The sequence below is a fragment of the Nomascus leucogenys genome, chromosome 18 (assembly GCF_006542625.1).
Source record: "Nomascus leucogenys isolate Asia chromosome 18, Asia_NLE_v1, whole genome shotgun sequence".
Taxonomy (NCBI): Eukaryota; Metazoa; Chordata; class Mammalia; order Primates; family Hylobatidae; genus Nomascus; species Nomascus leucogenys.
Window position 1 is genome coordinate 87,704,836 of NC_044398.1, and position 27,502 is coordinate 87,732,337.

General features: G+C 47.4%; 1 protein-coding gene across 5 annotated transcripts in view; it reads left to right on the top strand.

The window, feature by feature from the left end:
- MYH11 (myosin heavy chain 11) overlaps positions 1-27,502 on the top strand; it is a 155,982-nt gene that overhangs the window by 8,772 nt on the left and 119,708 nt on the right. For all 5 annotated transcript variants that reach the window (XM_030798022.1, XM_030798026.1, XM_030798025.1 and 2 more), the window contains exons 2-3: positions 9,664-10,025; positions 24,589-24,745. In XM_030798022.1, the coding sequence (XP_030653882.1) occupies positions 9,681-10,025; positions 24,589-24,745 (502 nt within the window). In that variant the 5' untranslated portion in view covers positions 9,664-9,680. The remainder of the gene's footprint in view (positions 1-9,663; positions 10,026-24,588; positions 24,746-27,502) is intronic.

A 27,502-nucleotide genomic window follows, 5' to 3' on the forward strand; every position in this document is an offset into this window, starting at 1 on the left:
CAAGACCTCAGCCTGGGCAACATGGTGAAACCCCGTCTCTACAAAGAATACAGAAAAATAGCTGGGCATGGTGGCAGGTGCCTGTGGTCCCAACTATTTGGGAGGCTGGGGTGGGAGGATCACTTGAGCCTGGGAGGCGGAGGTTGCAGTGAGCTGAGGTCATGCCACTGCACTCTAGCCTGGGCAACAGAGCAAGACCCTGTCTCAGAAAAAAAAAAAAAAGTCCACTTTACTTGTCATGGTGCTTAGAACAAATGAAACACTTTCCTAGCCCTCTTGGGATGTAATTGGCTACCATCTGCACAAACTCTTCATTATTGCACAATAATATCAATATACTTAATGCTACTGAACTGTGTTTAAGTGGCCGAGGTGGTGAATGTTAGCTATATTTTACCACAATGAAAGATAAGAGGGAAGGAAAATGAAGTGTACTTTACAACCAAAAAAGTACGCACACCATGAATTTTCGAGAGGATATATTTTTTATAGATGGGGTCTCACTCTGTCACCCAGGCTGCATGATCACGGCCCACTGCAGCCTCGACCTCCTGAGCTTAAGCGATCCTCCCACCTCAGCCTCCTGAGTAGCTGGTACTGCAGGTGCACACTATTGCACCTGGTTAATTTTTATATTTTTCCTGGAGACAGGGTTTCACCATGTTGGCCAGGCCGGTCTCAGCCTCCTGGGCTCAAGTTATCCTCCTACCTCAGTCTTCCACCCAGGTAATTAAAAAACATTTTTTCTTAGAGATGGGTCTTGCTGTGTTGGCCAGGCTGGTCTTGAACTCCTGGGCTGAAGTGATCCTCCCATCTTGGCTTCTCAAAGTGCTGGGATTGCAGGCGTGAGCCATGTCACCTGGCCCAACAGTTTGATGAATTTTCAGAAAGTGAACACTCATAGGGCTGGCATTCAGATGAAGATCTAGAGGTCAACCCTCACAAACCCCCGTCACATTCTGTCCTTGCAATCACCGCACCCCCGAGGCTCATTCATTCCTTATCTGAGTTCTGTCACCGTAGATTAATTCTGCCTGGTTTTGCACCTCAGTTCAACGGTCACAGAGCCTGTGCTTTTTGTGACCACCTTCTTTTGCTCAAGGATGTGTTGTGAGATGTCCTTTTTTGTGGTGTGGAGCTGTAGTTTACTTCACCTGATTCGAGTCCTATTTTGGGTGTTTGTAATGTGTCAGGCACTGTGCCAGGTGCCTTAAAGGGTCGATTCCTTTATGGGCATCTGACAAACCCACCCACCTTATGTGAAAGGCAGAACCACATAGACTCCAGAATGAGACCCAGGTTTGGGTCCAGGCTCTGACACTTCTTTTTTTTTGAGATGGAATCTGACTCTGTCGCCAAGGCTGGAGTACAGTAGTATGATCTTGGCTCACTGCAACCTCCACCTCCTGGGTTCAAGTGATTCTCCTGACTCAGCCTCCCAAGTAGCTGGGGCTACAGGCACGTACCACCACTCCTGGCTGATTTTTAATTTTTGTATTTTTAGTAGAGACAGGGTTTCACCATGTTGGCCAAGCTGGTCTCAAACTCCTGACCTCAAGTTGTCCTCCCGCCTCGGCCTCCGAAAGTTCTGGGATTATAGGCATGAGCCATCACACTTGGCCTACTTGTGGTCAATCTTACTTCATCTTCACACCCTCCCATTTCTCTTACGCATCCTCCAGTTTCTCTCTCTCTCTCTTTCTCTCTCTCTCTCTCACATACACACACACACAATCTGCTGCGACACCTTAAGAAACAAGAGATTATCAAAGAATTATTGAAGACTTTGCCGCATTTCCTATTTTGCTGCCTGTTTAAACTAACCTCAGTTATACTATTAAAAGAAGACGCATCGTATCAAGCCACTTCTGTGACTACGGCTGTCCAGAAACAAACATAATTAAAACATCCAACAGTCGTAAATGCTGTTGGTTAGGAATGAGCGAAGTGGCTTAGAGTCATGGGAAGTGGGAAAGGGTATAGAAACAGAAGGCACTTGGTGTAGACCAGGGGTGTCATAACTTTTGGCTTCCCTGGGCCACCCCGGAAAAAGAAGAATTGTCTTGGGCCACACGTAAAATACACTAACACTAATGATAGCTGATGAGCTAAAAAAAAAAAAAAAATCGCAAAAAAAAATCATACTGTTTTAAGAAAGTTTATGAATTTGTATCGGGCCGCATTCAAAGCCATCCTGGGCCACATGCAGCCTGTGGGCTGCAGGTTAGACAAGCTTGGTATAGACAGTTTCATCTAAACCTCATGGCAGCTCTGTAGGGCACCCATTAGATCCCCAGTATTAATATACAGTAAATCTGAGTCTCTGAGATTTACGTAAGTCGCCCAGAAGCACGCATTCTGCAGTGGCAGAGTCACGTTTGAATTACCATCTGATCGCAAAGTCTGGGTGTCTTTTCATGACTGCAGGTTATCTTACCTCTCAAGATGAGGCAACCAATCAAATTTTGCCAGCACCAATGAACTTGTACTTTATTTAGGCTCAGAAAGATCTTTTAGGCTAATGAAAATGCCCTATATTTATGAAATGTTCTCGTTCTCTGTGGCTTTCTCTTTTTTTGAGAGAGGGTCTCACCCTGTCACCCAGGCTGGAGTGCAGTGATGTAATCATAGCTCACTGCAGCCTCAAACTCCTGGGCTCAAGCAACCGTCCTGCCTCAGCCTCCTAGTAGCTGGGACTACAAGCACGCATCATAATGCCTGGCTGATAATTTTTTTTAAGGGATGGGGGGTCTTGCTATAATGCCCAGTCTGGTCTCGAACTCCTGGGCTCAAGCAATCCTCCTGCCTTGGCCTCCCAAAATATGGGATTATACGTGTGGGCTACTGCTAGCCTCTTTTCTTTCAATTGTTTTTTAATCTATAGGTTCCCCTCCTTTTTGTTCGTATTTTATTTGTTAAAGAAAACAGAGTCCTGGCCGAGCGTGGTGCCTCACACCTGTAATCTCAGCACTTTGAGAGGCCAAGGCGGGCAGATCACCTGAGGTCAGGAGTTTGAGACCAGCCTGGACAATATGGTGAAACCCCGTTTCTACTAAAAATACAAAGATTAGCCAGGCGTGGTGGCATGCACCTGTAATCCCAGCTACTCGGGAGGCTGAGGCAGGAGAATCATTTGAACCTAGAAGGTGGAGGTTGCAGTGGGCCAAGATCCCGCTGTTGCCCTCTAGCTGGGCGACAGAGCATAGTCTCTCACCTTTGGGATTTTACTGCGTTGTTTAACATGCTCTCCTGTGCCTTGCATTTTCCACAGACAGGCGTTAGATATGGAGGCTTCATCACCTTCCTCCCCCATCTCCATCCCCTTTTCTTTTTAGCAAGAATATGTCATTAGTGGTAACGGCACTTCTTGTAGCATCCCATCTGCAGGCATGTAATGTTTATAATGTCAGGTCAGCTCTCTCTTTTTGTGATGTCACGGTTAATTCGTAGATTTAGGTGATGTCAGGCGGACCCATCCCTTATAAAATTCCACAACAACTCTTCATCTGATATAGTCAGTGTTGTGGTGGGGACCCTAGACCAGCATCATCATCACTCAGAAGCTGGTTAGGAATGCATATTCTTGGGCCCCATCCCAGTCCTACTGACTCAGAAGCTAATGCACCAGGAAATGTGAGCCCCATTGGCCTAATGGTTTTAGCAATTACTGGTAGCCCTTGCCAACTTGCCAGGACCCTTTCTTTCTTCCTTTTTTTTTTTTTTGAGACGGGGTCTTGCTCTGCTGCCCAGGCTGGAGTGCAGTGGTGCATCTCCACTCACTGCCAGCTCCGCCTCCCAGCTTCACGCCATTCTCCTGCCTCAGCCTCCTGAGTAGCTGGGACTACAGGCGCCCGCCACCAGGCCCGGCTAATCTTTTGTAATTTTTTTTTTTTTTTTTTTTTTTTTTTTTTTTTTAGTAGAGACAGGGTTTCACCGTGTTAGCCAGGATGGTCTCAATCTCTTGACCTCGTGATCTGCCCGCCTTGGCCTCCCCAAATGCTGAGATTACAGGCATGAGCCACTGTGCCCGGCCTCTTCCTTCCTTTCTTCTTTCTTTCCTTCCTTCCTTCCTTGGCAAAGTCTTGCTCTGTTGTCCAGACTGGAGTACAGTGGCATGATCTCGGCTCATTGCAACCTCCACCTTTGAGGTTCAAGTAATTCTCCTGCCTCAGCCTCCTGAGTAGCTGGAATTAAAGGCACATGCCACTAGGCCCGGCTAATTTTTTTTTATTTTTATTTTTTTATTTTAATTTTTTTAGACAGAGTCTCACTCTGTCGCCCAGGCTGGAGTGCAGTGGCGCGATCTCGGCTCACTGCAAGCTCCGCCTCCCGGGTTCATGCCATTCTCCTGCCTCAGCCTCCCGAGTAGCTGGGATTACAGGTGCCTGCCACCATGCCCAGCTAATTTTTGTATTTTTTAGTAGAGACAGGGTTTTGCCATGTTGACCAGGCTGGCCTCAAACTCTTGACCTCAGGTGGTCCGCCCGCCTGGGCCTCTCAAAGTGCTGGGATTACAGGTGTGAACCACCGTGCCCAGCTTGAGACCCACTATTTTATTAGCTTTATAAACAATTACATCCTAGTTTTATTGTTCTCCATGTATTCACTGGAATTCTTCCATGTAGAAGGGAGTCTTTTTTAAGATAGGGTAAGTGGAGTCAGGGGCAGGACACTGTTGGTCTTACTATGAGCTAAGCCAAATTCAATAACGATTTTAAAATGCAGAAAGGAGGACTGTTAAACTTAGGACAATACATGTTGTCTACGCGATCTTTGTTTCTCTTTCTGGATATCTGAAGTGATTATTCAGATTTAGATAGGATTTCCTCATTTCTCTTCTTTTTTTTTTTTTAATTTTTTATTTTGGATGAAGTCTTGCTCTGTTGCCTGGACCAGAGTGCAGTGGCACCATCTCAGCTCACTGCAACCTCTGCTTCCTGGGTTCAAGCAATTCTCGTGCCTCAGCCACCCGAGGAGTTAGGATTACAGGTGTCTGCCACCATGCCCAGATAATATTTTTGTGTTTTTAATAGAGACCAGGTTTCGCCATGTTGGCCAGCTGGTCTCGAACTCTGGACCTCAAGCAATCCTCCTACCTCAGCCCCAACAAAGTGCTAGGATTACAGGTGTGAGCCACCGCACCTAGCCGCCACTGTTTTTTCATCAGCTACTGTATCAGGTCTCCCAGCAGAAAATCTCTGAGCAAATCAACTTCCAGGTTTGTTTTTTGTTTTTTTGAGACCGAGTTTCGCTCTTACTGCCCAGGCTGGAGTGTGGTGAGTGGCACTATCTTGGCTCACTGCAACCTCCACCTCCCGGGTTCAAGTGATTCTCCTGCCTCAGCCTCCCGAGTAGCTGGGATTATAGGCACATGCTACCACACCCGGCAACTTTTTGTATTTTTAGTAGAGACGGAGTTTCACATGCTGGCCAGACTGGTCTCAAACTCCTGACCTCAGGTGTTCCACCAGCCTTGGCCTCCCAAAGTGCTGGGATTACAGGCATGAGCCACTGCCCCCAGACGCAGGTGTTTTAAATTAGTTTTTTAATTATTATTTTCAGCCCTGAAAGAAAAAAATAGGTATTGGAATATCTGCCACTCCCATTCTGTCTTGCAAAATCTGCATCACTCAAAAGGTTGGGTTTCAGGAGTTGGCTGCTCAGCTCTAGGGATCCAGGAGTGGGACATGGGTCTTTATTCTGTCTCTGTGGGATTTGGGGCCCAAGCATGGGGATTATCAGTGAATTCAAAGGAGTTGTGAATTCCCTACTGAAGGAGGGATGTCAACCACGCATAGATCCTGGTGGCCATGTGTCCTCACTTAGCCAGCAACTCAGTTATTTGGAACCCAGGAGCAAGAGGTGGGAGGGGCTGTGAGCCAGTGTTTCCAGGACAGCCCCTGCAGCTGTGGTCAGAGAGTCAGGAACAGGGGGCTGGACAGGCCTGTAGAGTGTGTTGTCTCTGTCCCTCTCCTCATAAACACATCTGGATAACAGGACAGATAATGTGAATCTACCATCCATGGGCTTCCCGTGTAGACAGGACATTTAATGACCTAATCTTCCATCAAGAAAGACTTCTCCTTTTTGATTTAGTTACCCTAAGGAACAATTTGTATAGAAAAGGCAGTATCAAGATTTTCACATTTCCACCCCACTTTCTGTACCCATTTAAAAAATAATGCATTTGGGGCCAGGTACGGTGGCTCATGCCTGTAATCCCAGCACTTTGAGAGGCCGAGGCTGGTGGATCACTTGAGGTCAGGAGTTTGAGACCAGCCTGGCCAACTTGGCGAAGCCCCGTCTCTACTAAAAATACAAAAATTAGCTGGGTGTGATGGTGCGTGCCTGTAATCCTGGTTACTCAGGAGGCTGAGGCAGGAGAATCACTTGAACCCGGAGGCAGAGGTTGCAGTGAGCCAAGATTACACCACTGCACTCCAGCCTGGCAACAGAGCAAGACTCCATCTCAAACAACAACAATAAAAATCATTTTGAACAAATGGATTTAAATATATTTGTCTTTCAACCCTTTTTGGGGTGTTGGGGTGATGAACATATAATTATTTTTCTTATTGATATTCAAATATTTGACAAGCTAGAACCCTAGTATAATATTTTGGTATGCAATTTTCTAGACTTTTAGAAATGCACACACATATAAAATGAAGACAAATATTTTATGACAAATATTTTAATCAGCTTTATTGAAGTATAATCTATATAAAGTAAAACTCACCAACTTAAATTCAAGTTTTTTTAAGTGTACAGCTTGTGTGAGTTTTTTCAACTTAAAAAATTTATTTCTTAATTGACAAATGATCATACATGTTCATGGGGTCCATAATGATTTTTTTAGTTGGTTGGTTGGTTGGTTTTGAGACAGGGTCTCGCTCTGTCGCCCAGACTGGAGTGCGGTGGCATTACAGCTCACTGCAGCCTTGACCTCCTGGGCTCGAGCCATCTTCCCATCTTAGACTCCTGAGTAGCTGGAACCACAAGCATGCACCACCACGCCTGGCTAATTTTTAATTTTTTGTACAAGGACAGGGTCTTCTTATGTTGCCCAGGTTGGTCTTGAACTCCTGGCCTCAAGGGATCCTCCTGTCTCAGCTTCCCAAAGTGCTGAGATTACAGGTGTGAGCCACTGAGTTCAGCTCTTAGTAACGTTTTGATATTAATACATATAATGTGTGGGGAGATAAGATCAGGATAATTAGCATATCCATCATCTCAAGGATTTATCATTACTTTTATTTTGCTACTTCCTATGTAATGACATTTATCATCTCTTTGTATTGGGAACATTCAATGTCCTTCTTCTAGCTCTTGGAAACGATGTAATATTTTATTGTTCACTTTAGTCATCCTACAGGGGATAGAACATTCTTTTTTTTTTTTTTTTTTTTTTTTTTGAGACGGAGTCTTGCTCTGTCGCCCAGGCTGGAGTACAGTGGTGCAATCTCGAGTCACTGCAAGCTCCGCCTCCCGGATTCACGCCATTCTCCTGCCTCAGCCTCTCTGAGTAGCTGGGACTACAGGCGCCCGCCACCACGCCTGGCTAATTTTTTGTATTTTTTAGTAGAGACGGGGTTTCACCGTGGTCTCGATCTCCTGACCTCGTGATCCGCCCGCCTCAGCCTCCCAAAGTGCTGGGATTACAAGCGTGAGCCACTGCGCCCAGCCTGGGATAGAACATTCTTAATGAGTTTTGACAAATGTATACAGTCTTGTAAGCACCACCATGACCACAGGGAATGCTTTTATCACCCCGAAAGGTGGTGCCTCTTAGCTCTTTTGTACCTCTTTTGTGCCTCTTACCAATCAGTTCCTTTCCTTGCTACTGGCAACTCTTTTTTTTTTTTATTTTTTTGAGACGGAGTCTCTCAGGCTGCCACTCAGGCTGGAGTGCAGTGGTGCAGTCTCGGCTCACTGCAGCCTCTGCCTCCCGGGTTCAAGCGATTCTCCTGCCTCAGCTTTTTGAGTAACTGGGATTACAGGTGTGCACCACCATGTCTGGCTAATTTTTGTATTTTTAGTAGAGGTGAGGTTTTATCACATTGGCCAGGCTGGTTTCAAACTCCTGACCTCAAGTGATCCCCCCACCTTGGCCTCCCAAAGTACTGGGATTACAGGTGTGAGCCGTCATGCATGGCCTCCAATGGCAGCTCTTGATTGCCTGTCACCATAGATATGCCTTTTCTATTTTGCCATTACTTTTTTTTTTTTTCAAGACAGTCTCGCTCTGTCACCAAGGCTGGAGTGCAATGGTGCGATCTCAGCTTACTGCAACCTCCACCTCCTGGGTTCAAGCAGTCCTCTTGCCTCAGCCTCCTGAGTAGCTGGGACTACAGGTGTGTGCCACCACACTCCATTAATATTTGTATTTTTAGTAGAGACGGGGTCTCACCATGTTGCCCAGGCTGATCTTGAACTCCTGACCTCAGGTGATCCACCCACCTCAGCCTCCCAAGGTGCTGAGATTACAGGCGTGAGCCACGGCACCCGGCCGCCATTACTTTCAATCACCATAACCACACTTACTTTTGCATCAGCCTGATAGTTTTTCGTATTGAAGGAATAATACAGCATGTGGCCTTTCTGGTTTGTTTCACTGAGCATGATGCTTTTGAGGACTCATGTATTTTATTGCATAATTTCTTTCCTTTTACTGGGTTGCCAGTTATATGCATTGGGTTGTTTGTTTATTTGTTTGTTTGTTTTTAAGGCAGAGTCTCACTCTGTCACCCAGGCTGGAGTGCAGTGGCTTGATCTCGGCTCACTGCAATCTTAACCTCCCAGGCTCAGGTGATTGTCCCACCTCAGCCTCCCAAGTAGCTGAGACTACAGGTGTGCGCTACCATGCCTGGATAATTTTTTGTATTTTTTGTAGAGACAGGATTTTGCCATGTTGCTTAGGCTGGTCTCCAACTCCTGGGCTCAAGCGATCTGGGTAATTCTATGTTTAATCGTTTGAGGACTCTTATTTTGTAGTGCACAGTTAGACTTGACCATCTTCCCATATCAGCACGTGTAAACATACTTCCTGCTTCTTTTTTTTTTTTTTTTTTTTTTTGAAATGGAGTCGCGCTCTGTCACCCAGGCTGGAGTACAGCGGCACTATCTTGGCTCACTGCAACCTCTGCCTCCTAGGTTTGAGCAATTCTGCCTCAGCCTCCCAAGTGGCTGGGATTACAGGCATGCACCACCACGCCTGGCTAATTTTTGTATTTTCAGTAGAGACGGCGTTTCACTATGTTGGCCAGGCTGGTCTTGAACTCCTGGCCTCAAGTGATTCGCCCACCTCGGCCTCCCACAGTGTTGGGTTTACAGGTGTGAGCCACCTCACCCAGCCCTACTTCCTGCCTCTTGAGCACTGGGTAGTATTTCACAGTATGGAAATAGCGTGGCTTATGTATCCAGCTCTATGTTGGTGGACATTTGGGTTGTTTGACTTTTGGTATTTTAGGTGATGACACACATCCCTTTCTGAAGGGCCTCTGGGTGGTCTCTGTTCTTTGACCACGTACACAATACTGCAGGCCTTTGTACTTGGTGGGATGTCTCTGCAGACCGAGTTCCTAGACAGGGCAAGGTGAGTGGTGGATCTGTCTTCCGGGCTTGGTTGTGGTCTGATTCTGACCCTGTTACCTTATTCCACAGGGGACCAGCAAGGCACCATGGCGCAGAAGGGCCAACTCAGTGACGATGAGAAGTTCCTCTTTGTGGACAAAAACTTCATCAACAGCCCAGTGGCCCAGGCTGACTGGGCCGCCAAGAGACTCGTCTGGGTCCCCTCGGAGAAGCAGGGCTTCGAGGCAGCCAGCATTAAGGAGGAGAAGGGGGATGAGGTGGTTGTGGAGCTGGTGGAGAATGGCAAGAAGGTCACGGTTGGGAAAGATGACATCCAGAAGATGAACCCACCCAAGTTCTCCAAGGTGGAGGACATGGCGGAGCTGACGTGCCTCAACGAAGCATCCGTGCTACACAACCTGAGGGAGCGGTACTTCTCAGGGCTAATCTATGTGAGTATTGCAGGCAGCCAGGTACCTACTCCTGGCCTCATAAGGAAAGTAGGCATTAGAAATGTGTTGGGGGGCTGGGTGTGGTGACTCATGCCTATACTCCCAGCACTTTGGGAGGCTGAGGTGGGTGGGTCACCTGAGGTCAGAAGTTCAAGACCACGCTGGCCAACATGGTGAAACCCTGTCTCTACTAAAAATACAAAAAGTAGCCGAGCGTGGTGGTGCACACCTGTAATCCCAGCTACTGGGGAGGCTGGGGCAGAAGAATTGCTTGAACCCAGGAGTGGAGGTGCAGTGAGCCAAGAGTGTACCACTGCACTCCAGCCTGGGTGACAGAATAGGACTGTTTCAAGAAAAAAAAAGGAAATGGGAGGCTGAAGGTTTGATTGAGGGAGATTGCAAGATGAGGTGGAATCATTCCAACGTGGGTTCATATCTCAGCCCTTGAAGAGGTTATTTCCCCTCTCGAAACCTTGGTTTTCCTATCCGTAAAATGGGAATAATCACCCTCATTACAGACAGGAGGTGTGTATCATCACATATGCCAAGTGCCAAGACATGATAAACTCTCAACAGATTTCATTGGCATCGTTCTCTGTCCTTCCTTCCTCTTGAAAGTAAAGAAGAGCTCATAACCGCTTAGGAAAGGCTGGTTTGTCTTGGCAGCCAGGTGGGTAGGAGACATGATGTGGCTAGGTTTTAGGGAGGTCTTCCTTGTCACAGAGGGGAATGTTCAGGTTGGTCATAGGACTATTTTAGGTAGACCAGTAGGTCAGAGTGGACTAGAGATGGCACAATATGGTACCCACTGGCCACTCGTGGCTAACTAAATTTAGATTTAAATTAATTAAAAGAAACATTAGACCAGGTTTGGTGGCTCATGCCTGTAATCCCAGCACGCTGGGAGGCCAAGGCAGGTAGATCACTTGAGGTCAGGAGTTCGAGACCAGCCTAGCCAACATGATGAAACCCTGTCTCTACTAAACATGCCAAAATTAGGCGGGCATGGTAGTGCACATCTGTAATCCCAGCTACTTGAGAGGCTGAGGCAGAAGAATTGCTTGAACCTGGGAGGCAGAGGTTGCAGTGAGCTGAGATGGTGCCATTGCACTCCAGCCTGGGCAATAAGAGCGAAATTCCATCTCAAAAAAAAAAAAAAAAAACATTAAAAAATTTATTGGCTGGGTGCATGGGCTCACACCTGTGATTCCAGCACTTTGGGAGGCCAAGGTGGGTGGATCACCTGAGGTCAGGAGTTCTAGACCAGCCTGGCCAACATGGTGAAACCCCATCTCTACTAAAAATACAAAAATTAGCCAGGCATGGTGGTGTGTGCCTGTAATCCCAGCTACTTGGGAGGCCGAGGCAGGAGAATTGCTTGAACCCGGGAGATGGAGGTTGCAGTGAGCCAAGATCGCGTTATTGTACTCCAGCCTGGGCAACAAGAGCAAAACTTCATCTCTAAATAAATACATAAATAAAAGAAAATAAAAAATAACACATTTATTTCTTTTGTTGTATTGGCCCTGGGTCAAGTAGACAATAGCCACCTGTGGCTAGTGGCTGGTGTACTGGGTAGCATAAGTGCAGAATGTTCCCATTATCATAGAAAGTTCTGTTGGACTGCCTGGACTAGATGATTGGGGCTTGGAGTGTGATGTTGTGGGGCACGGGTCGCCAGACTGGTGTGCAGAGGTCACCCAACCCAGCCTATGTCTATCTCTTCTCTCTGAAAGGGCTTGCTCACCCTTGAGCAGGCTACCTCATGCCTCTCAAACTTTGTTTCCTTTTCTGTAAAACGGATGCAAGAAAACTACCAGCCTCTTAGGAGCCGGGCATAGTGGCTCATGCCTGTAATCCCAGCACTTTGAGAAACTGAGACAGGTGGATCACTTGAGCCCAGGAGTTTGAGACCAGCCTGGGCAACACAACAAGACCCCATCTCTGCAAAAATAAATTAGCCAGGTGCAGTGGTGCATACCCATAATCCCAGCTACTCAGGGAGGCTGAGGCAGGAGGATCACTTGAGCCCAGGAGTTCAAGGCTGTAGTGAGCTATGATTGTGCCACTGCACTCTAGTCTGGGTGACAGAGCAAGACCTTGTCTGTTTAAAAAAAAAATAGTGCCAGCTTCAAGGAGTGGGTTACTCTAAATAGAAAGCACTTAATACACTTCCTGCTACATGTTAAGTGTAGGCACTGAAAATGTTAAGTGTTACTAGACTGGTTTTTGCTGTGGTCATGATCACTTTTGATTTTACTAGTAAGATGTTCTCCTTCCATCACTTGGCATCCTTCTGTCCCTTTGGTCCTGGTCTGTACATTTTGCCAAGTGAAAATTACAGAAAGCCCCTTGTCATCTCTAAAAATGTCCTGCACATTTTTTTCCTAATTAGGAAACTAAGACACGTTCACTATGGAACACTTGGAGAATTTAGAAAGCATAGTGAACATAAAACAGAAAAATTAGTCCTTAACCAGAGATGCGGTGCGTTCTTTGTCTCTTTGTGAGCATGGTATCTGTTTACCTGTTTAAAAGCCTATTGGGCGCACAGTTTAGTGACTTGCTCTGTTTTCCATTTGGAAATGCTCAGTGTTGACTTGTGTAATATATCTCAGGCAGCCCCAAAGATACCCCTTGTAAGGGGTAATATAGAATCTGTCATGGGGATAGGCCATTTTTCCACTGTTCTTATAGATATTTCAGAAGGGATTAGAGTGGCTTTTTAAAGAGCCAAATGGTAAGAGTGAGCAACTGAGCAACTCATAACTTTTTTTTTTTTTTTTTTTGAGATGGGGGCTTACTCTGTCATCGAGGCTGGAGTGCAGTGGTTCCATCATAGCTCACTACAGCTTCCAAGTCCTGGGTTCAAGCGATCCTCTCACCTCAGCCTCCTGAGTAGCTATGGACCTCAGGCGTGCACCACCACACCTGGCTAATTAAAAAAAAAATTTGTAGAGACTGGGATCTCACTATATTGTCCAGGCCAGTCTCAAACTCCTGGCCTCAAGCTATCTCCTGCCTTGACTTTTCACGGCGCTGGGATTACAGATGTGAGCCACTATGTCTGGCCGTAAGTATTAAACATGTCCTCCAATCCAAGTGCTGTACCTTGACACATTTTATTTTATTTTATTTAACACAACATCCTGAGTTAAAAATGTTTGCCCCTTTTAGGGAAGGAAGCTGAGGTGCAGTGTTGCAAAATGTATCTTTACTTTCTTAAGTAGGGGTCGTCTCTTGTCAGTGGCACTGTTTGTATGGAAATATTATTGATCTGGGGCTGTTCATATGTTGGACATTTTTCTTTTTCTTTCTTTCTTCTTTTTTTTTTTTTTTTTTTCTAGAGATGGAATTTCACTCTTGTTGCTCAGGCTGGAGTGCGGTGGAGTGATCTGGGCTCACTGCAACATCCGCCTCCCGGGTTCAAGTGATTCTCCTGCCTCAGCCTCCGGAGTAGCTGGGATTGCAGGGATGTGCCACCATGCCTGGCTGATTTTTGTACTTTTAATAGAGATGGGTTTCACCATGTTGGCCAGGATGGTCTCCAACTCCTCACCTCAGCTAATCCACTTGCCTCAGCCTCCCAAAGCGCTGGGATCACAGGCCTGAGCCACCACACCCAGCCAGTATGTTGGATGTTTCTAAAAAGGCCCATCTGTAGGGAGCTAGAGGGAAAATTGGACTCTTTGGGGCCCAGGTCTTCCATCTAAGACATATTGTCTTCATCTAGGGAGTTTCAGGACAGGCCTATGTAATCATCTCACCTGTTGTCCTCAAATAGAAATCAGAAAAAAGAAATAATAAGGGGCGTGTGAAGGTCCTGAGACCAAAAATATCTTCTGACAGCAGATTAAAAATAAATGAGTCAAAACTTCAAATTCCTGCTATGCTTCTCTGGACAGATTAGATTAAAATCCTTTCAGCCTTGTGATTATGGACCCCGGTCTTCTCTTGTTCCTTTCTGGTCAGTTTAATTGCTTAATAGAAACTGTTGTCCATGACGGAGAAGATAAAGAAGGAAAGGGGTTGGGGTAGGGGAGCACAGTAAGTTACTCTCCCAGCCCATAATAGCAACATGAGTGACTCTTGTTAATAGGTGGGTAGTGAGGTGATGCCAGGTCCGTGGTCTGGCATGCATGACTTTCCCCTCTGTGATGAAGATAAACTTTCTCCTCCGTTCTGCAAAGCTTGCCTCAAACGATGTGCCCTTGAGAAGGTTCTGGCAGACCTCTTGTGCTCTTGGATCCAGAACAGTTTATAGAAGCCAGAGGAGCTTGTCTCCTTATCTTAGAGATGCAGGTTCTGGGCTCAGCAATGTCCAGCAGTCTACCTAAACTGCTGAAGACTGTTTGTGGCATACCTGGCGGGGAGCATAGCTTTGATGCCTGGTCCTAAGGGTCCCTTGGTCTTCTGAATGCAGTCTTTTGGCTGAGTTTGTCTGCCTCGAGTTAGTTCGTTCCTTCCTTCCTTCCTTCCTTCCTTCCTTCCTTCCTTCCTTCCTTTCTTTCCTTTTTTCTCTGTCTTTCTGTCTTCTTTTTTCTTTTTCTTTGTTTTGAGATGGGGTCTTACTTTGTTGCCCAGGCTGGAGTACAGTGGCATGATCTCAGCTCACTGCAACCTCTGCCTCCTGGGACTCAAGGGATCCTATCTCAGTCTCCTGAGTAGCTGGGACTACAGGCACGTAGCACCACGCCCGGCTAATTTTTTTGTGTTTTTGATAGAGGTGGGGTCACACCGTATTGCCCAAACTGATCTCGAACTCCTGAGCTCAAGCAATCCGCCCCCTTCGGCCTCCCAAAGTGTTAGGATTATAGGCATGAGATTGTGCCACTGCACTCCAGCCTGGGTGACAGAGTGGGACTACGTCTCAAAAAAAAAAAAAAAAAAAAAAGATGAGGATGCTGAAGCTCAGAGCTCAGATGTACTCAGTCCCATCACTGGAAAGTGGGCAGAGCTGGGATTCAGACAAGGTCTGTGTGAGTCCAGGGCCAGGGTGACTACCTATGATTAGTAGCAAAGGGCTCTTGGGGTAACAGGCTTAGAGCAGGAGGTGATGGTCGTGGGCTGGAGCAGGAGGGGACAGTGCCAGAGGCCTTGTTAGCTTTGAGGTAGACAAGCTTTAAGTGCAGAGCAAGAAGGAATTGAACCTTTTATTATGATTCCTTGAGCACCTACTAGATGGTAGACTAATGATTACAACCTGCTAACACAGAGGAGTGATTTTTTAAATTAAATTAATATATCAAAAAAGAAAGAAATCTGTTTCTGGCATTTCTGGAAAAAGCAGAGGACCTGACACTGCAGAATGCAGGGTGCAAGGTAGCAGTCCCTGTGAGATGGGCTTTATGCTCTCTGCTTTTCCACAGAACCCACCACTCCCTGTCGTCTCCCAGGCCCTGGTAGCCGTTGACCATGGCACCTCTTTTGTTCACTCACACATGCCCTGCTTCACTCATGCCTTACCTGCTTTGTCTCTGCAGAGAGTGGGACCCTCCACCCTATACCAAACCTCTGGGGTTGGGAAAATCATGATCCAGAGCCAAGGTGGATGGGCCTCCCTGCTCACTGGAACTCCAAGCCCAAGTCCCCAACCTATGAACCCCAAAGGACATTTTTCCAGTTCTGGTTCTGCTTTTGGAATGCCCAGGGGGTCAGGAGAAGCCCTCCTTCCAAACTTTAGCAGGTGACAATTTTTCTGCCTTGGCGACCTGGCCCAGCAATCTTAGCCTACTCTGGAAGCAGTGTCCACCCAGGGGCACAAGGAACAAGCAGATTGTGAACAGAGGCCTCCTGGGTGCCAGCCACTGCACTGGTCTCTAGAGGGTAGAAAGACACTGTAACTGGAAGCTGCCCTTTGTTAAGCCCCAGGAATTAGCCCTTCTGATCTTTTTTTTTTCAGATGGAGTCTCACTCTGTCACCCAGGCTGGAGTGCAGTGGTGCGATCTTGGCTCACTGCAACTTCCATTTCTTGAGTTCAAGTGATTCTCCTGCCTCAGCCTCCCAGTAGCTGGGATTACAGGCACATCCTACCACGTCCAGCTAATTTTTGTATTTTTAGAGAAGGGGTTTCACTATGTTGGTCGGGTTGTTCTTGAATTCCTGAACTCACATGATCCACCCAACTCCACCTCCCAATGTGCTGGGATTATAGGCATGAGCCACTGCACCCGGCCTTCTGATCTTTCAAGTCGTTATTGCTTCAGAGAACCTCCTCCAGTAATACAAAGATAATCTATGCAAAGACCACAGGAGAATATTTAAAAATAAGTGTGTATCACAAAAAGCAGCTCTCTTCCCTGGAGGCAAACATGATTCACAGGTTCATGTATGTACACCACACACACACACACACCCACACACACACACACAAAACAAACATAAGAAAAAGTCACTCCCCGTATGTTTTGCAGTTTGATTTTTTTCCACTTAACCCTACCTTAAAGTTTTCTCTGTCTGTTCATAACTGTCTAGTCAGACTTAAAATATGTTTTTGAAGAGGTAAGACACGCAAATATGAAATATAATAGTGTATAAGGGAATATAGAACTTCCCCCTTGGTTCCTATTCCTCGACCTTCCAGTTCCCCTTCTCAGAGGCACTGTGGTTGCTGGTTACATATGTAGCCCTCCAGTCATGTTATTTATGTATTTATTTATATTATTTTTCGAGACGGAGTCTCACTCTGTCACCCAGGCTGGAGTGCAGTGGCATGATCTTGGCTCACTGCAACAGCCCCCTCCCAGGTTCAAGCAATTCTCCTCCCTCAGCCTCCCAAGTAGCTGCGACTACAGGCATGCGCCACCACGCCCAGCTAATTTTTGTATTTTTAGTAGAGAGGGGGTTTTGCCATGTTGGCCAGGCTGGTCTTGATCTCCTGACCTCAGGGGATCCATCTGCCTCAGCCTCCCAAAGTGCTGGGATTACAGGCTTAAGCCTCTGTGCCCAGCCTATTACTTTCTTTTTTGTGATGAAGTCTCACTCTGTCACCCAGGCTGGAGTGCCATGGCGCGATCTCTGCTCCTGCAACCTATGCCTTCTGGATTCAAGTGATTCTCCTGCCCCAGCCTCCTGAGTAGCTGGGATTACAGGTGTGCACCACCACACCCGGCTAACTTTTGTATTTTTTGTAAAGATGGGTTTTTGCCATGTTAGCCAGGCCGGTCTTGAACTGCTGACCTCAAGTGATCCACCTGCCTCAGCCTCCCAAAGTGCTACAATTACAGGTGTGAGCTGCTCCATCCAGCCTCCAGTGATGTGTTATACACATGCAGCCACATAGAGAGCCCCTTCTGCACCCCTCCAAAATGGCAGCACAGGCCACGGCTGTTGTGCATCTCAGTCTTTGCATCTAACTGTGTATTTTGGCCATTCATCCATGGTAGTAGAGAGAGGGCCACTGCACAGTCTTCTGCTATAGGGGTCAACCATAATGATTAAGCCTGTCTGCTATTGACAGGTATTTAGGTTGTTTCTAGTCTTTTTGCTCTTAAAAGCAAGGCTGCAGCAAAAGCACGTTCTTGGTGGACCATGTCTGTCTCTAGGTTGGGTATTTAGAAAGCCGTGATATTGCACTGCAGCTTCATAAAGAAGGTGTGATTATCCATCACTTTATGGAGGAAGCTCAGGGGTAGGTCTGTATGCGCAAGTCAGGTAGGTGATAAGGCAAAGCCAACACTCTGCCCAGGCCTATGTGTCGTTTTTTTTTTTTTTTTTTTTTCGAGACCGAGTCTCGCTCTATCACCCAGGCTGGAGTGCAGTGGCACAATCTCAGCTCACTGCAACCTCTGCCGCCCGAGTTCAAGCAATTCTCCTGCCTTAGCCTCCTGAGGAGCTGGGACTATAGGCGTGTGCCACCACGCCTTGCTAATTTTTGTATTTTTAGTAGAGATGAGGTTTCACTGTGTTGGCCAGGCTGGTCTCGAACTCCTGACCTCAGGTGGTCCACCCACCTTGGCCTCCCAAAGTGCTGGGATTACAGGTGTGAGCCACTGCACCTGGCCAGCCCTGTGTGTCTGAAAGCCAGTGTTCCTTCCACTTCCCTCCCTTCCCTCCCTGTTCCTCATTTCTGCTGCAGGCCCTGGGAGCACCCCCTGCTCAGGGCTCCGTGACTGACCATATAAAGCGTCAGGGAAAAACTGGAGCTGCTTCCTAATACGGTCACAAGAGGGAAATCCTGGGCCTGCAGCTGGGACTTGCTGGTGGTGGCACAGGGCCCATGAGATGCCGGCTGGGACACAGGAGGCTGGGATGTTGAAACCTCTGAATTTAACCAGCTGGAGAGGGGCTCATGGGGCCAGAGAGGCAGAAACACAGCCAACTGTGGTTGGACTGGGTGGAGGTGAAGGAGAAGTGGCTGAACAATGTGGGAGGAAGAGCCAGAAGCTGAAGCCCCACGGCCCTGCCGTGAGATGTGCGGCTGCCTGCGCCAGTCTTACCTTCGCTCCGTCGTCATACCCTGGCTTGCTTGGAAAGCTTTTACAGAACTCAGCAGAGATTCAGATCTACCTGGAAGTATGGATTAAGTGCTTGATGTGTGCATGGCACTGGGAGAGATGTCCCAAACAAAGAGGATGAAAGCCATATTCCTCTTTCAGAAGCTGGTGATGGAGTTGAAAAGGCAGTGTGGTCCTTCCTTCTTTTTAAAAATCCATTTTATTCCTTTTTTTTTTTCTTCGAGACAGTCTCACTCCGTCACCCAGGCTGGAGTGTGGTGGCATGATCTCGGTTCGCATAACCTCTGCCTCCTTGGTTCAGGCGACTCTCCTGCCTCAGCCTCCTGAGTAGCTGGGATTACAGGCATGTGCCACCACACCCAGCTAATTTATTTTTAGTAAAGACGGGGTTTTGCCATGTTAGCCAGGCTGGTCTCAAACTCCTGACCTCAAGTAACCTGACCTCCCTGACTTCCCAAAGTGCTGGCATTAAAGGTGTGAGCCACCATGCCTGGTCTCTTCCTTCTTTTTTAAAAATTCATTTTATTCTTTTTCTTTCTTCCTTTCTTTCTTTTTCTTTCTTTTTCTTTCTTTCTTTTTCTTTCTTTCTTTCTTTCTCTCTCTCTTTCTCTTTCTCTCTTTCTCTTTCTCTCTCTCCCTCTTTCTCTCTTTCTTTCTCTCTTTCCCTCTTTCCCTCTTTCCCTCTCTTTCTCTTTCTCTCTTTCTCTCTTTCTTTCGTCCCACTCTGCTGCCCAGGCTGGAGTGCAGCGCCATGACCTCAGCTCACTATAACCTCCACCTCCTGAGTTCAAGTGATTCTCCTACCTCAGCCTCCTGACTAGCTGGGATTACAGGTGCCTGCCATCACGCTTGGCTAATTTTTGTATTTTTAGTAGAGACGGGGTTTTGCCATGTTGGCCAGGCTGGTCTCGAACTCCTGACCTCAAGTGGTCTGACCTCCTTGGCCACCTGAAGTGCTGGGATTACAGCTGACTGAGTGTCTACCCCGTGCCTGGCACTGTGCGGGGTGCAGGAGATACAGTAGTGTGTGGGTCACAGTCCAGGAGGTGATATTTAGGCAGAGCTCTAAAAGAGGAGAGGGAACCAGCTGTGGGAAGATGAGGGGAAAAGTGTTCCAAGTGGAGGGAACAGCATATTGAAGGCTCTAAGGTGGCAAGACTTTCCCTCTCATGAAATGAAGGGAGCATAGTAAGAGTCACTAAATAACATTCATTGAGCACCTACTACATACCAGCCGCCATGCTAAGTGCTTTTGGAGCATTATTTCACAGCATGCCTATGAAGGGCTTATTAGTATGCCTCCCTGTTTTGTAGATGAGGATAAGTGAGACTCAGAGAGGTTAAGGGACTTGCCCAGGGTCACACAGTGAAGAAGTAGCAGAGTGAAGGTTCAAATTCAAATACCCCATACCCAGTTCTGAGCCCTTAGGCACTGCCCTTTACTGCCTCCAGGTCAAGGGCTTGAGTGAGGACAGGTTGGGCTGTAAATGATACCTACATTCAAAAGCAGCGTGGCAGTGGACATGGCCCCAGAGGAGCTGGAGATGGAGTTGAGGCCTGAAGGAGGGTGGGGCTTGATTGACCTTTGTTCAGGTGACCATGGGCTGGGCGCTTCTCTTTGGGAGGCTTGTCCTGGGGACAGGGGACACTGATTGAACAGGACATAGCCCCTGGCCTGGCTCAGTGCGGTACACTGAGTACCTACTGCTGCCGTGCAAGGCCCCCGGGTCACAGAGGTGAAGTCAGGCTGTCCTGCTCTCAGGAAGGTGTATCATTAATTTATTCCCCTGGCATGCATTTAGCAAGCATTTAGTTAGCACCTATTCTATACCAAAGCCTGTGCTGGCACTGAAGAGGAGAAAGAGGGGGTTTCCTGGCCTCGAGGCACTTGCAGCTGATGTTTGCAGGATGGGTGGGAGGGTCCTGGGTGATGGAATGGGGAAGAGGGGTGTCCAGGCAGGCAGCCCCCCACTCCCAGCCCCACCAGGCTGGATGTGGCTCCTGGGCCCTGCTTACCTCTCACCCTTGCTTTGCTTCTCCATTTGGGTCCAATGGAGCTGCTTATACCAAGCTGCTTATAGTTCACCCCCACGGACCCTGTGTCCTGTTTTTCTGCCCATGTCCCTGCTTTGTCCTGAGCTAGTTAACACCTTGTTGTCCTTTAAGACTCAGCGCAGGGAATACCTCCCCACCTGGAGGTTTCCCTGACCACCCCCAGCGTGGGTTAGGGCCTTCCCTTCCTTGTTCCTATCATTCTCTGTTCTTATGATGTGTTTTAATGTACTTGTTGCCCCTTCTGATCTAAGTTCTTTAAGGGCAGGAGCTATCATTGATTTCTTTATCTCCAGCCTCTGACACAGATGTGGTATATAGTAGGTGCTCAGTAAATGGTTGATGGCTATTTAGACAGGTATATGTTGACTCATTCATGATCCTTTTAGGGGATGGTGAGAACCTCTGTCTCCATCAATCCTGTTTCTTTTATTTTTTTGAGATGGGGTGTCCCTCTGTCACCCGGGCTGAAGTGCATTGGCACCCCCTTGGCTCACTACAACCTCCCTCCACCTCCCAGGTTCAAGTGATTCTCCTGCCTCAGCCTGCCGAGTAGCTGGGACTACAGGCATGTGCCACCATGCCCTGCTAATTTTTTGTATTTTTGGTAGAGACAGGGTCTCACTGTGTTGCCTAGGTTGGTCTTAAACTCCTGAGTGTGAGCAATTTGCCCTCCTCGGTCTCCCAAAGTGCTGGGATCATAGGTGTGAACCACTACACCCAGCAATCCTGTACCTTCAAAGAATGTCATTCCTCTTCAGCACCCCCAGACATTACATACCATCGTCCCTTAGCAGACTGAGCCCCGGAAGGACCTTCCCACTCTCTCTTTTTCTTTCTTTCTTTCTTTTTTTTTTTTTTTTTTTTTTGAGACAAGGTCTCATCGTGTCACCCAGGCTGGAGTGCATGGCACAATCATGGCTTACTGCAACCTCAACCTTCCAGGCTTAAGCAAACCTCCCATGTCAGCCTCCCAAGTGGCTGGGACTACAGACAAGTGCCACCATGCCCAGCAAAGTTTTAAATTTCTTGTAGAGATGGGAGTCTCACTGTGTTGCCCAAGCTGGTCTCAGACTTCTGGGCTCAAGCAGTCTTCCTGCCTTGACCTCCCAAAGTGCTGGGATTACAGGTGTGAGCCACCGCACCCGGCCAGACTTTCCCACTCTATAATTGGCTCCAGCCCTTGACTAAAAGCCCCTTGAGGGCTGGGGCCCTGTGTTTGTTTTTATGTTCTAATGTAGTCCCAGCCCTTTTTGCATGGCATCTGGGACATACAGAATGAATGAATGAATGAATGAATGAATGAATGAATGAATGAACAAACAAACGAACGAACAAACGATCAATAGTTTCTGTTTCTGTCGGATGGGCCTAGGCTGGATAGCATAACGGACCATGCTCATAGGTGGGGGTGGGCCAGGCTGGGCTTGGTGCTGCCAGGATCTTCTTTGGTGACCTCGGTCAAGTCACTTAACCCTCTGTTGCTTGGTTCACCCTAGTTGTAACTGAGAGATGGATCTGTGGTTCTCCCTAAGTCACTTGCAGGGAAGAGGATATGCTTTATGGCCATCAGAGTCTTGGGCAGTACTGATGTTTATCGTTTGGGGAAAGCAGTTCCTGTGAGACGGGCTGGAGCCTGTCTCCTGAACTGTGACCTCGACCGTGGGAAAATCTAGTATCCAGTAAGGAAAAATCATGATGATAGTGCCTTACCATGTACAGCATGGCAGGACTCGCCTTGTGCCTTGACTCCTCCATCCCTGATCTGATTATTTTCGGATGTTCCTCTTCACCCAGTAGGACAGGACTGCTATTTTTTAAATGGTAAAGTGCATATAACGTAAAATTTACTATTTTAAACATTTTAAAGAAAACAGTGCCATTAAGTGCATTCACAATATTGTACAGCTATCAATTTCAAGACAGGGTCTTGCTCTGTCACCCAGGGGCTAGAGTTCAATGGTACAATCATAGCTCGCTATAACCTTGAGCTCCTGGGATCAAGCAATCCTCCTGACTCAGCCTCCCAAGTAGCTGGGACTACAGGTGATCACCACCATGGCCAGCTATTTTTTTTTTTTTTTTTTTTTTTGTAGAGAGGGGGTCTGGCTGTTGTTGCCTGGGCTGGTCTCAAACTCTTAGCCTGAAGCAATCCTCCCACCTTGGCCTCCCAAAGTGCTGGGATTACAGGCATGAGCCACTATGCTTGGCCCCAGAGCATTTTTATAGCCCCAAAAGGAAACCCTATATCCATAAGCAATTCCTCCTCATTTCCCCCTCTCTCCAGCCCCTGGGAACCACGAGTCTGTTTTCTGTCTCTGTGGCTTTGCCTACTCTGGACACTTCATATAAATGAGACGATATAGTAGGTGACCTTTCGTGCCTGGCTTCTTTCACTAGGCATATTTTCAAGCTTCATCCACATTGGAGAGCTCGTGTCAGTGTTTGTCTCTGTTTTCCAGATGGGGAAGGTATTAATGGTCAGGAGCAGGCGCTCTGGGGTAAACAGGACTTCTAGTTCCCAACTTCTCTCCAGCTGTGTAACCTGGTGACAACCTCACCATGCCTCACTTTGCCCTCCTGTCAAACGGGCAGTGAGGAAATCACTGTTACTGAGTAGTTGTGAAGATTCCATAGGAGATGCCTTGCCATCTTCTAGAGGCTGAGTCACTGGGGTTTCTTCTTAGATATGGACATTGGGAAAGAGATCAGAGGGTGGTGGGAGGAGAGAGAGGTTGGAGGATTATTACCTTTTCATCCCTCCCTCCTGGACCACAGTTTTGGCAGTTGTGTTTCTATATGGCTGCGGATGCCTCTGGACAGCCCCTTTTTAGGGGTGCATGGCTTTCTATGTCCCCAATGTTCAGTTGACATTCCCTCTCTGTCTGGGTGTGGTTGCTCCCACCTGTAATCTCAGCACTTTGGGAAGCTGAGACTGGCTCATCGCCTGAGCTCAGGAGTTCGAGACCAGCCTGGGCAATATGGTGAAACCCTGTCTCTACAAAAAATAAAATAAAATAAAAATTACCTGGGCATGCTTGTGCACACCTGTGGTACCACCTACTTGGGAGGCTGAGGCAAGAGGATCACTTAAGCCCAGAAACTCAAGGTTGTAGTGAACCAAGATCACCCCACTACACTGCAGCTTGGGCGACAGAGCAAGACCCTGTCTCAAAAAAAAAAAAGTAAACAACATTCTCTTCTGTTCTTGCTCTTCAGACTTAACTGCTCTCGTCACTGGTTGGGTTTCTTTAATTCTGCACACATATCTGTAAACAGTTGCTTTATTAAATGTTCCTGAGTTAATATCTTAAGTGCGCTGTTCATTTTCTGTGCCACCTGTTAAATGATGAGCATTTAATACAATTGTGAGCATCCAAAAAAGATCCTGTGTAGTGCTTAGTTTGGTGCCCAACACATAGTAAGTGCTCAATGAACGGTGGCTGTTATTTAAGCCAGTGAGGTCCAGGGAGGTAAAGTGACAGCTCGGAGGAGTGGAGCTGAGATTTGAACCCAGAGCTCTTCAAAACTCCACAGTTTGGCCAGGTGCAATGGCTCACGCCTATAATCCCAGTGCTTTGGGAGGCTGAAATGGGAGAATTGCTTGAGCCCAGGAATTTGAGACCAGCCTGGGCAACACAGTGAAACCCACGTCTCTACAGAAAATACAAACTTCGGCCAGGCCTGGTGGCGCCGGCCTGTAGTCCTGGCTACTTGGGAGGCTGAGGTAGGAGGATCACCTTAGTCCAGAAAGGTCAAGGCTGCAGTGAGTCGTGTTCACACCACTGCACTCCAGCCTAGGTGACAGAGTGAGACCCCATCTCAAAACAAACACAAAAGCCCCAACATTGCAAAATATAACATAGGCAGCCTGGAAACCCACTCTCACCCTTTCTCCTCTTCCCCCATACCTGGAATATCAGTGAGGCCCAGGATTTCCACTAAGACTTCAAGCTCCAGTCTCCCCATCTCTAAAATGAGAATGTTGAGTGCTTCTGTGCGATCTGTCTTCCCTGGAGGAGGTCTGGAAGTAAGCTGGGTTCTCTGTCTGCAGACATACTCTGGCCTCTTCTGCGTGGTGGTCAACCCCTATAAACACCTGCCCATCTACTCGGAGAAGATCGTCGACATGTACAAGGGCAAGAAGAGGCACGAGATGCCGCCTCACATCTACGCCATCGCAGACACGGCCTACCGGAGCATGCTTCAAGGTGAGTGAACCCAGTGAGGGCTGCACGGGGCCAGCTCCAGGGAGCCCCTCCCGTCCTGCTTGTCTGCAGCTCTTGCCAGGAATGTGGAGCTTGGCAGGCGGTGTGAGGGACCAGGAGTTACTGTGGCTGAAAAAGGGAAAAAGCAAAAGGAACATCTGTGTTTGCAGCCTGGGAGGGTGAGGGAGAGCCGAGAGCTTGGGCAAATACGGGCATGGGCCCGCTCTAGCTCCGGGGCTCACTGCCCACGGGCCCTGCCAGGCCAGCTGTCTGCAAAGGATGGGAAGAGGGTGGGGAACAGCCCTGGGGCTGAGCCACTGTGGTCTGTGTTGGCACCTACCTGTCCTTCAACCCCTGTGGGACTGTGGGTAAATATCTTTTCCTCTACAGTTTCCTCATTTGTCAGAAGAGGTGATAGTCTCTATCTTGTAGCTTCTTGTGAAGATCGTTAATGCTGGTTTTTCCAAACTTAAGACTTGTGCCTATTACCTTCGTGTTTATATGTTATTATTTTTACTATTGTTTTATTATTTTTGAGACAGGGTCTCACTTTCTCGCCCAGGCTGAAGTGCAGTGGTGCGATCTTGGCTCCCTGCAACCTCCGCCTCCTAGGCTCAAGCAATTCTCCTGCCTCAGCCTCCCAAGTAGCTGGGACTATAGGCATGACTGCCATGTCAAGCTAATTAAAAAAGGTGTTTTGTGGTTTTTTTTTGGAAGTGACAGGGTCTTGCTATACTGGCTGCTCTCAAACTCTTGGCCTCAGGCGATCCTCCCACTTTGGCCTCCCACAGTTATGGGATTATAGGCATGAGCCACGGCACCCAGGCCTTCTCACCTTCTATTTAGAACACTTTGGAGCCCCTGAAATAGCCACCTCCAAGTCAAACCGAGGGACTAGGCAGTTAATACAAACAAGTGTACCAGGTCAGGTGAAGAGTACGAGAAACTGGAAAACTCACACCCCCTCTGAAAGGGCACCGACAGATGGGAACCCAGGGATCTGAGTTGGGAGTTGAGAGGGTCCCAATTCTGGAAGTTCTTGAGGCAGGAATCCAGGTGTGCCTGAGAGATGCCACGACCCCGCCCCCAAGGTAGAGGGGCTCAGTTATAAGTGCCCCTGACAGAGTTAGCCAGACTCCACAGGTAGGACCAGAACTGGGCCCCTTTAGGCAGGGCCTGCCATTACCTCCAAAGACCAGCAGGTGGAGCCTTGCAAGGACAATCTTGGAGATGTAATCTCAGGTTGTAAAGTGACGGCTCCTGGAGTTAGGTATCTGTCTTTGTATTAAACACACAAACATACACATTCTTTATGGTCTCCCTTGATGGAAGAGTATTTACAAAGTGGTTCGTGTACATCTTTGGGAAGCTGAGCATCACAGACTTCAGTGTTCCTATCATTTGGGGTGCATTCGGATGCAAGTAAGATAACTAACTAAAGTGGCTTAACCAGTAGGAGTTCATTGCCTCACATAACAGGAAGCCTAGTGGCTGATTTCAGGGTTGACTTCCTTGGGATTTTTCTCAGCTTCTTCCTCATGGTCACAAAGTGGTAGCCATAGTTCCAGATATCACGTTTTCATGTGATAATATCCAAAAGCATGAAGGAAGTGGAGGGTAAGATTCTTTTCCTGTGTCTCTTTTTTTTTTTTTTTTTTTTTTTTTTTTAAATCAGGGAGAAACTTGGTCATATGCTAACCCCTAAAGCAATCACTGGCAGAGGGGATTGGAGTGTTTATGATTTGTTTGAACCATTCCTGGTTCTTTTTTTTTCTTTCTTTTTTTTTTTTTTTGAGACAGGGTCTCACTCTGTTGCCCAGGCTGGAATGCAGTGGCATGATCTCAGCTCACTGCAACCTCTGCTGCCCGAGTTCAAGTGATTCTCCCACCTCAGCCTCCAGAATAGCTGGGATTACAGGTGTGTGCCACCATGCCTGGCTAATTTTTTGTATTTTTAGTTGAGACTGGGTTTTGCCATGTTGGCCAGGCTGGTCTCGAACTCCTGACCTCAAGTTATCCGCCTGCCTTGGCCTCCCAAAGTGTTGGGATTATAGGCATGAGCCACCATGCCCGGCAATTCCTGGTTCTTTCCTGGAGCTGAGGGAGGTCCCACTAAACACATTTTATTTTAAATACCAAAAAGAAATAAAATTCTGTTAGCAAAGGAGAAGGAGGGGGAGCGACAGGTGGGTAAGCATTTCTACAGTGCTCTGAAAAAATTTATTTGTAACTTTAAAAAGTCTTCAATATTGTATATTCATTCTAGAAAAACTTAAACATATATTTAAGTAAAAGAGAACTTGCTGGCACCTATGATTCTATCATCCAAAACTCATCACCATTAACATTTTGTTATGTGACCTTTCATTACACTAACTGAGCTAAATGGCATGAAATGAAGGAAATTTTTACCATCTGAAGATAATTTGTTCCAGAAAAAGATCACTTAAAACAGAGACCAAAGTTTCACTGTAGATAGTATGTGTGTGGAGGAGGGAACGAGAGTGGGCAAAATATTTGACTGACCTTGAAAAACGACATTGCAGCCTGGGCACAGTGGCTCACACCTGTAATCCTGGCACTTTGGGAAGCCCAGATGGGTGAATTGCTTGAGGTCATGAGTTCGAGACCAGCCTGGGCAATATGGCGAAACCATGTCTCTACAAAAAATACAAAAATTACTTTGGTGTGGTAGCACGTACCTGTAGTCCCGCTTCTTCGGAGGCTGAGGTGGGAGGATCGCTTGAGACCAGGAAGCAG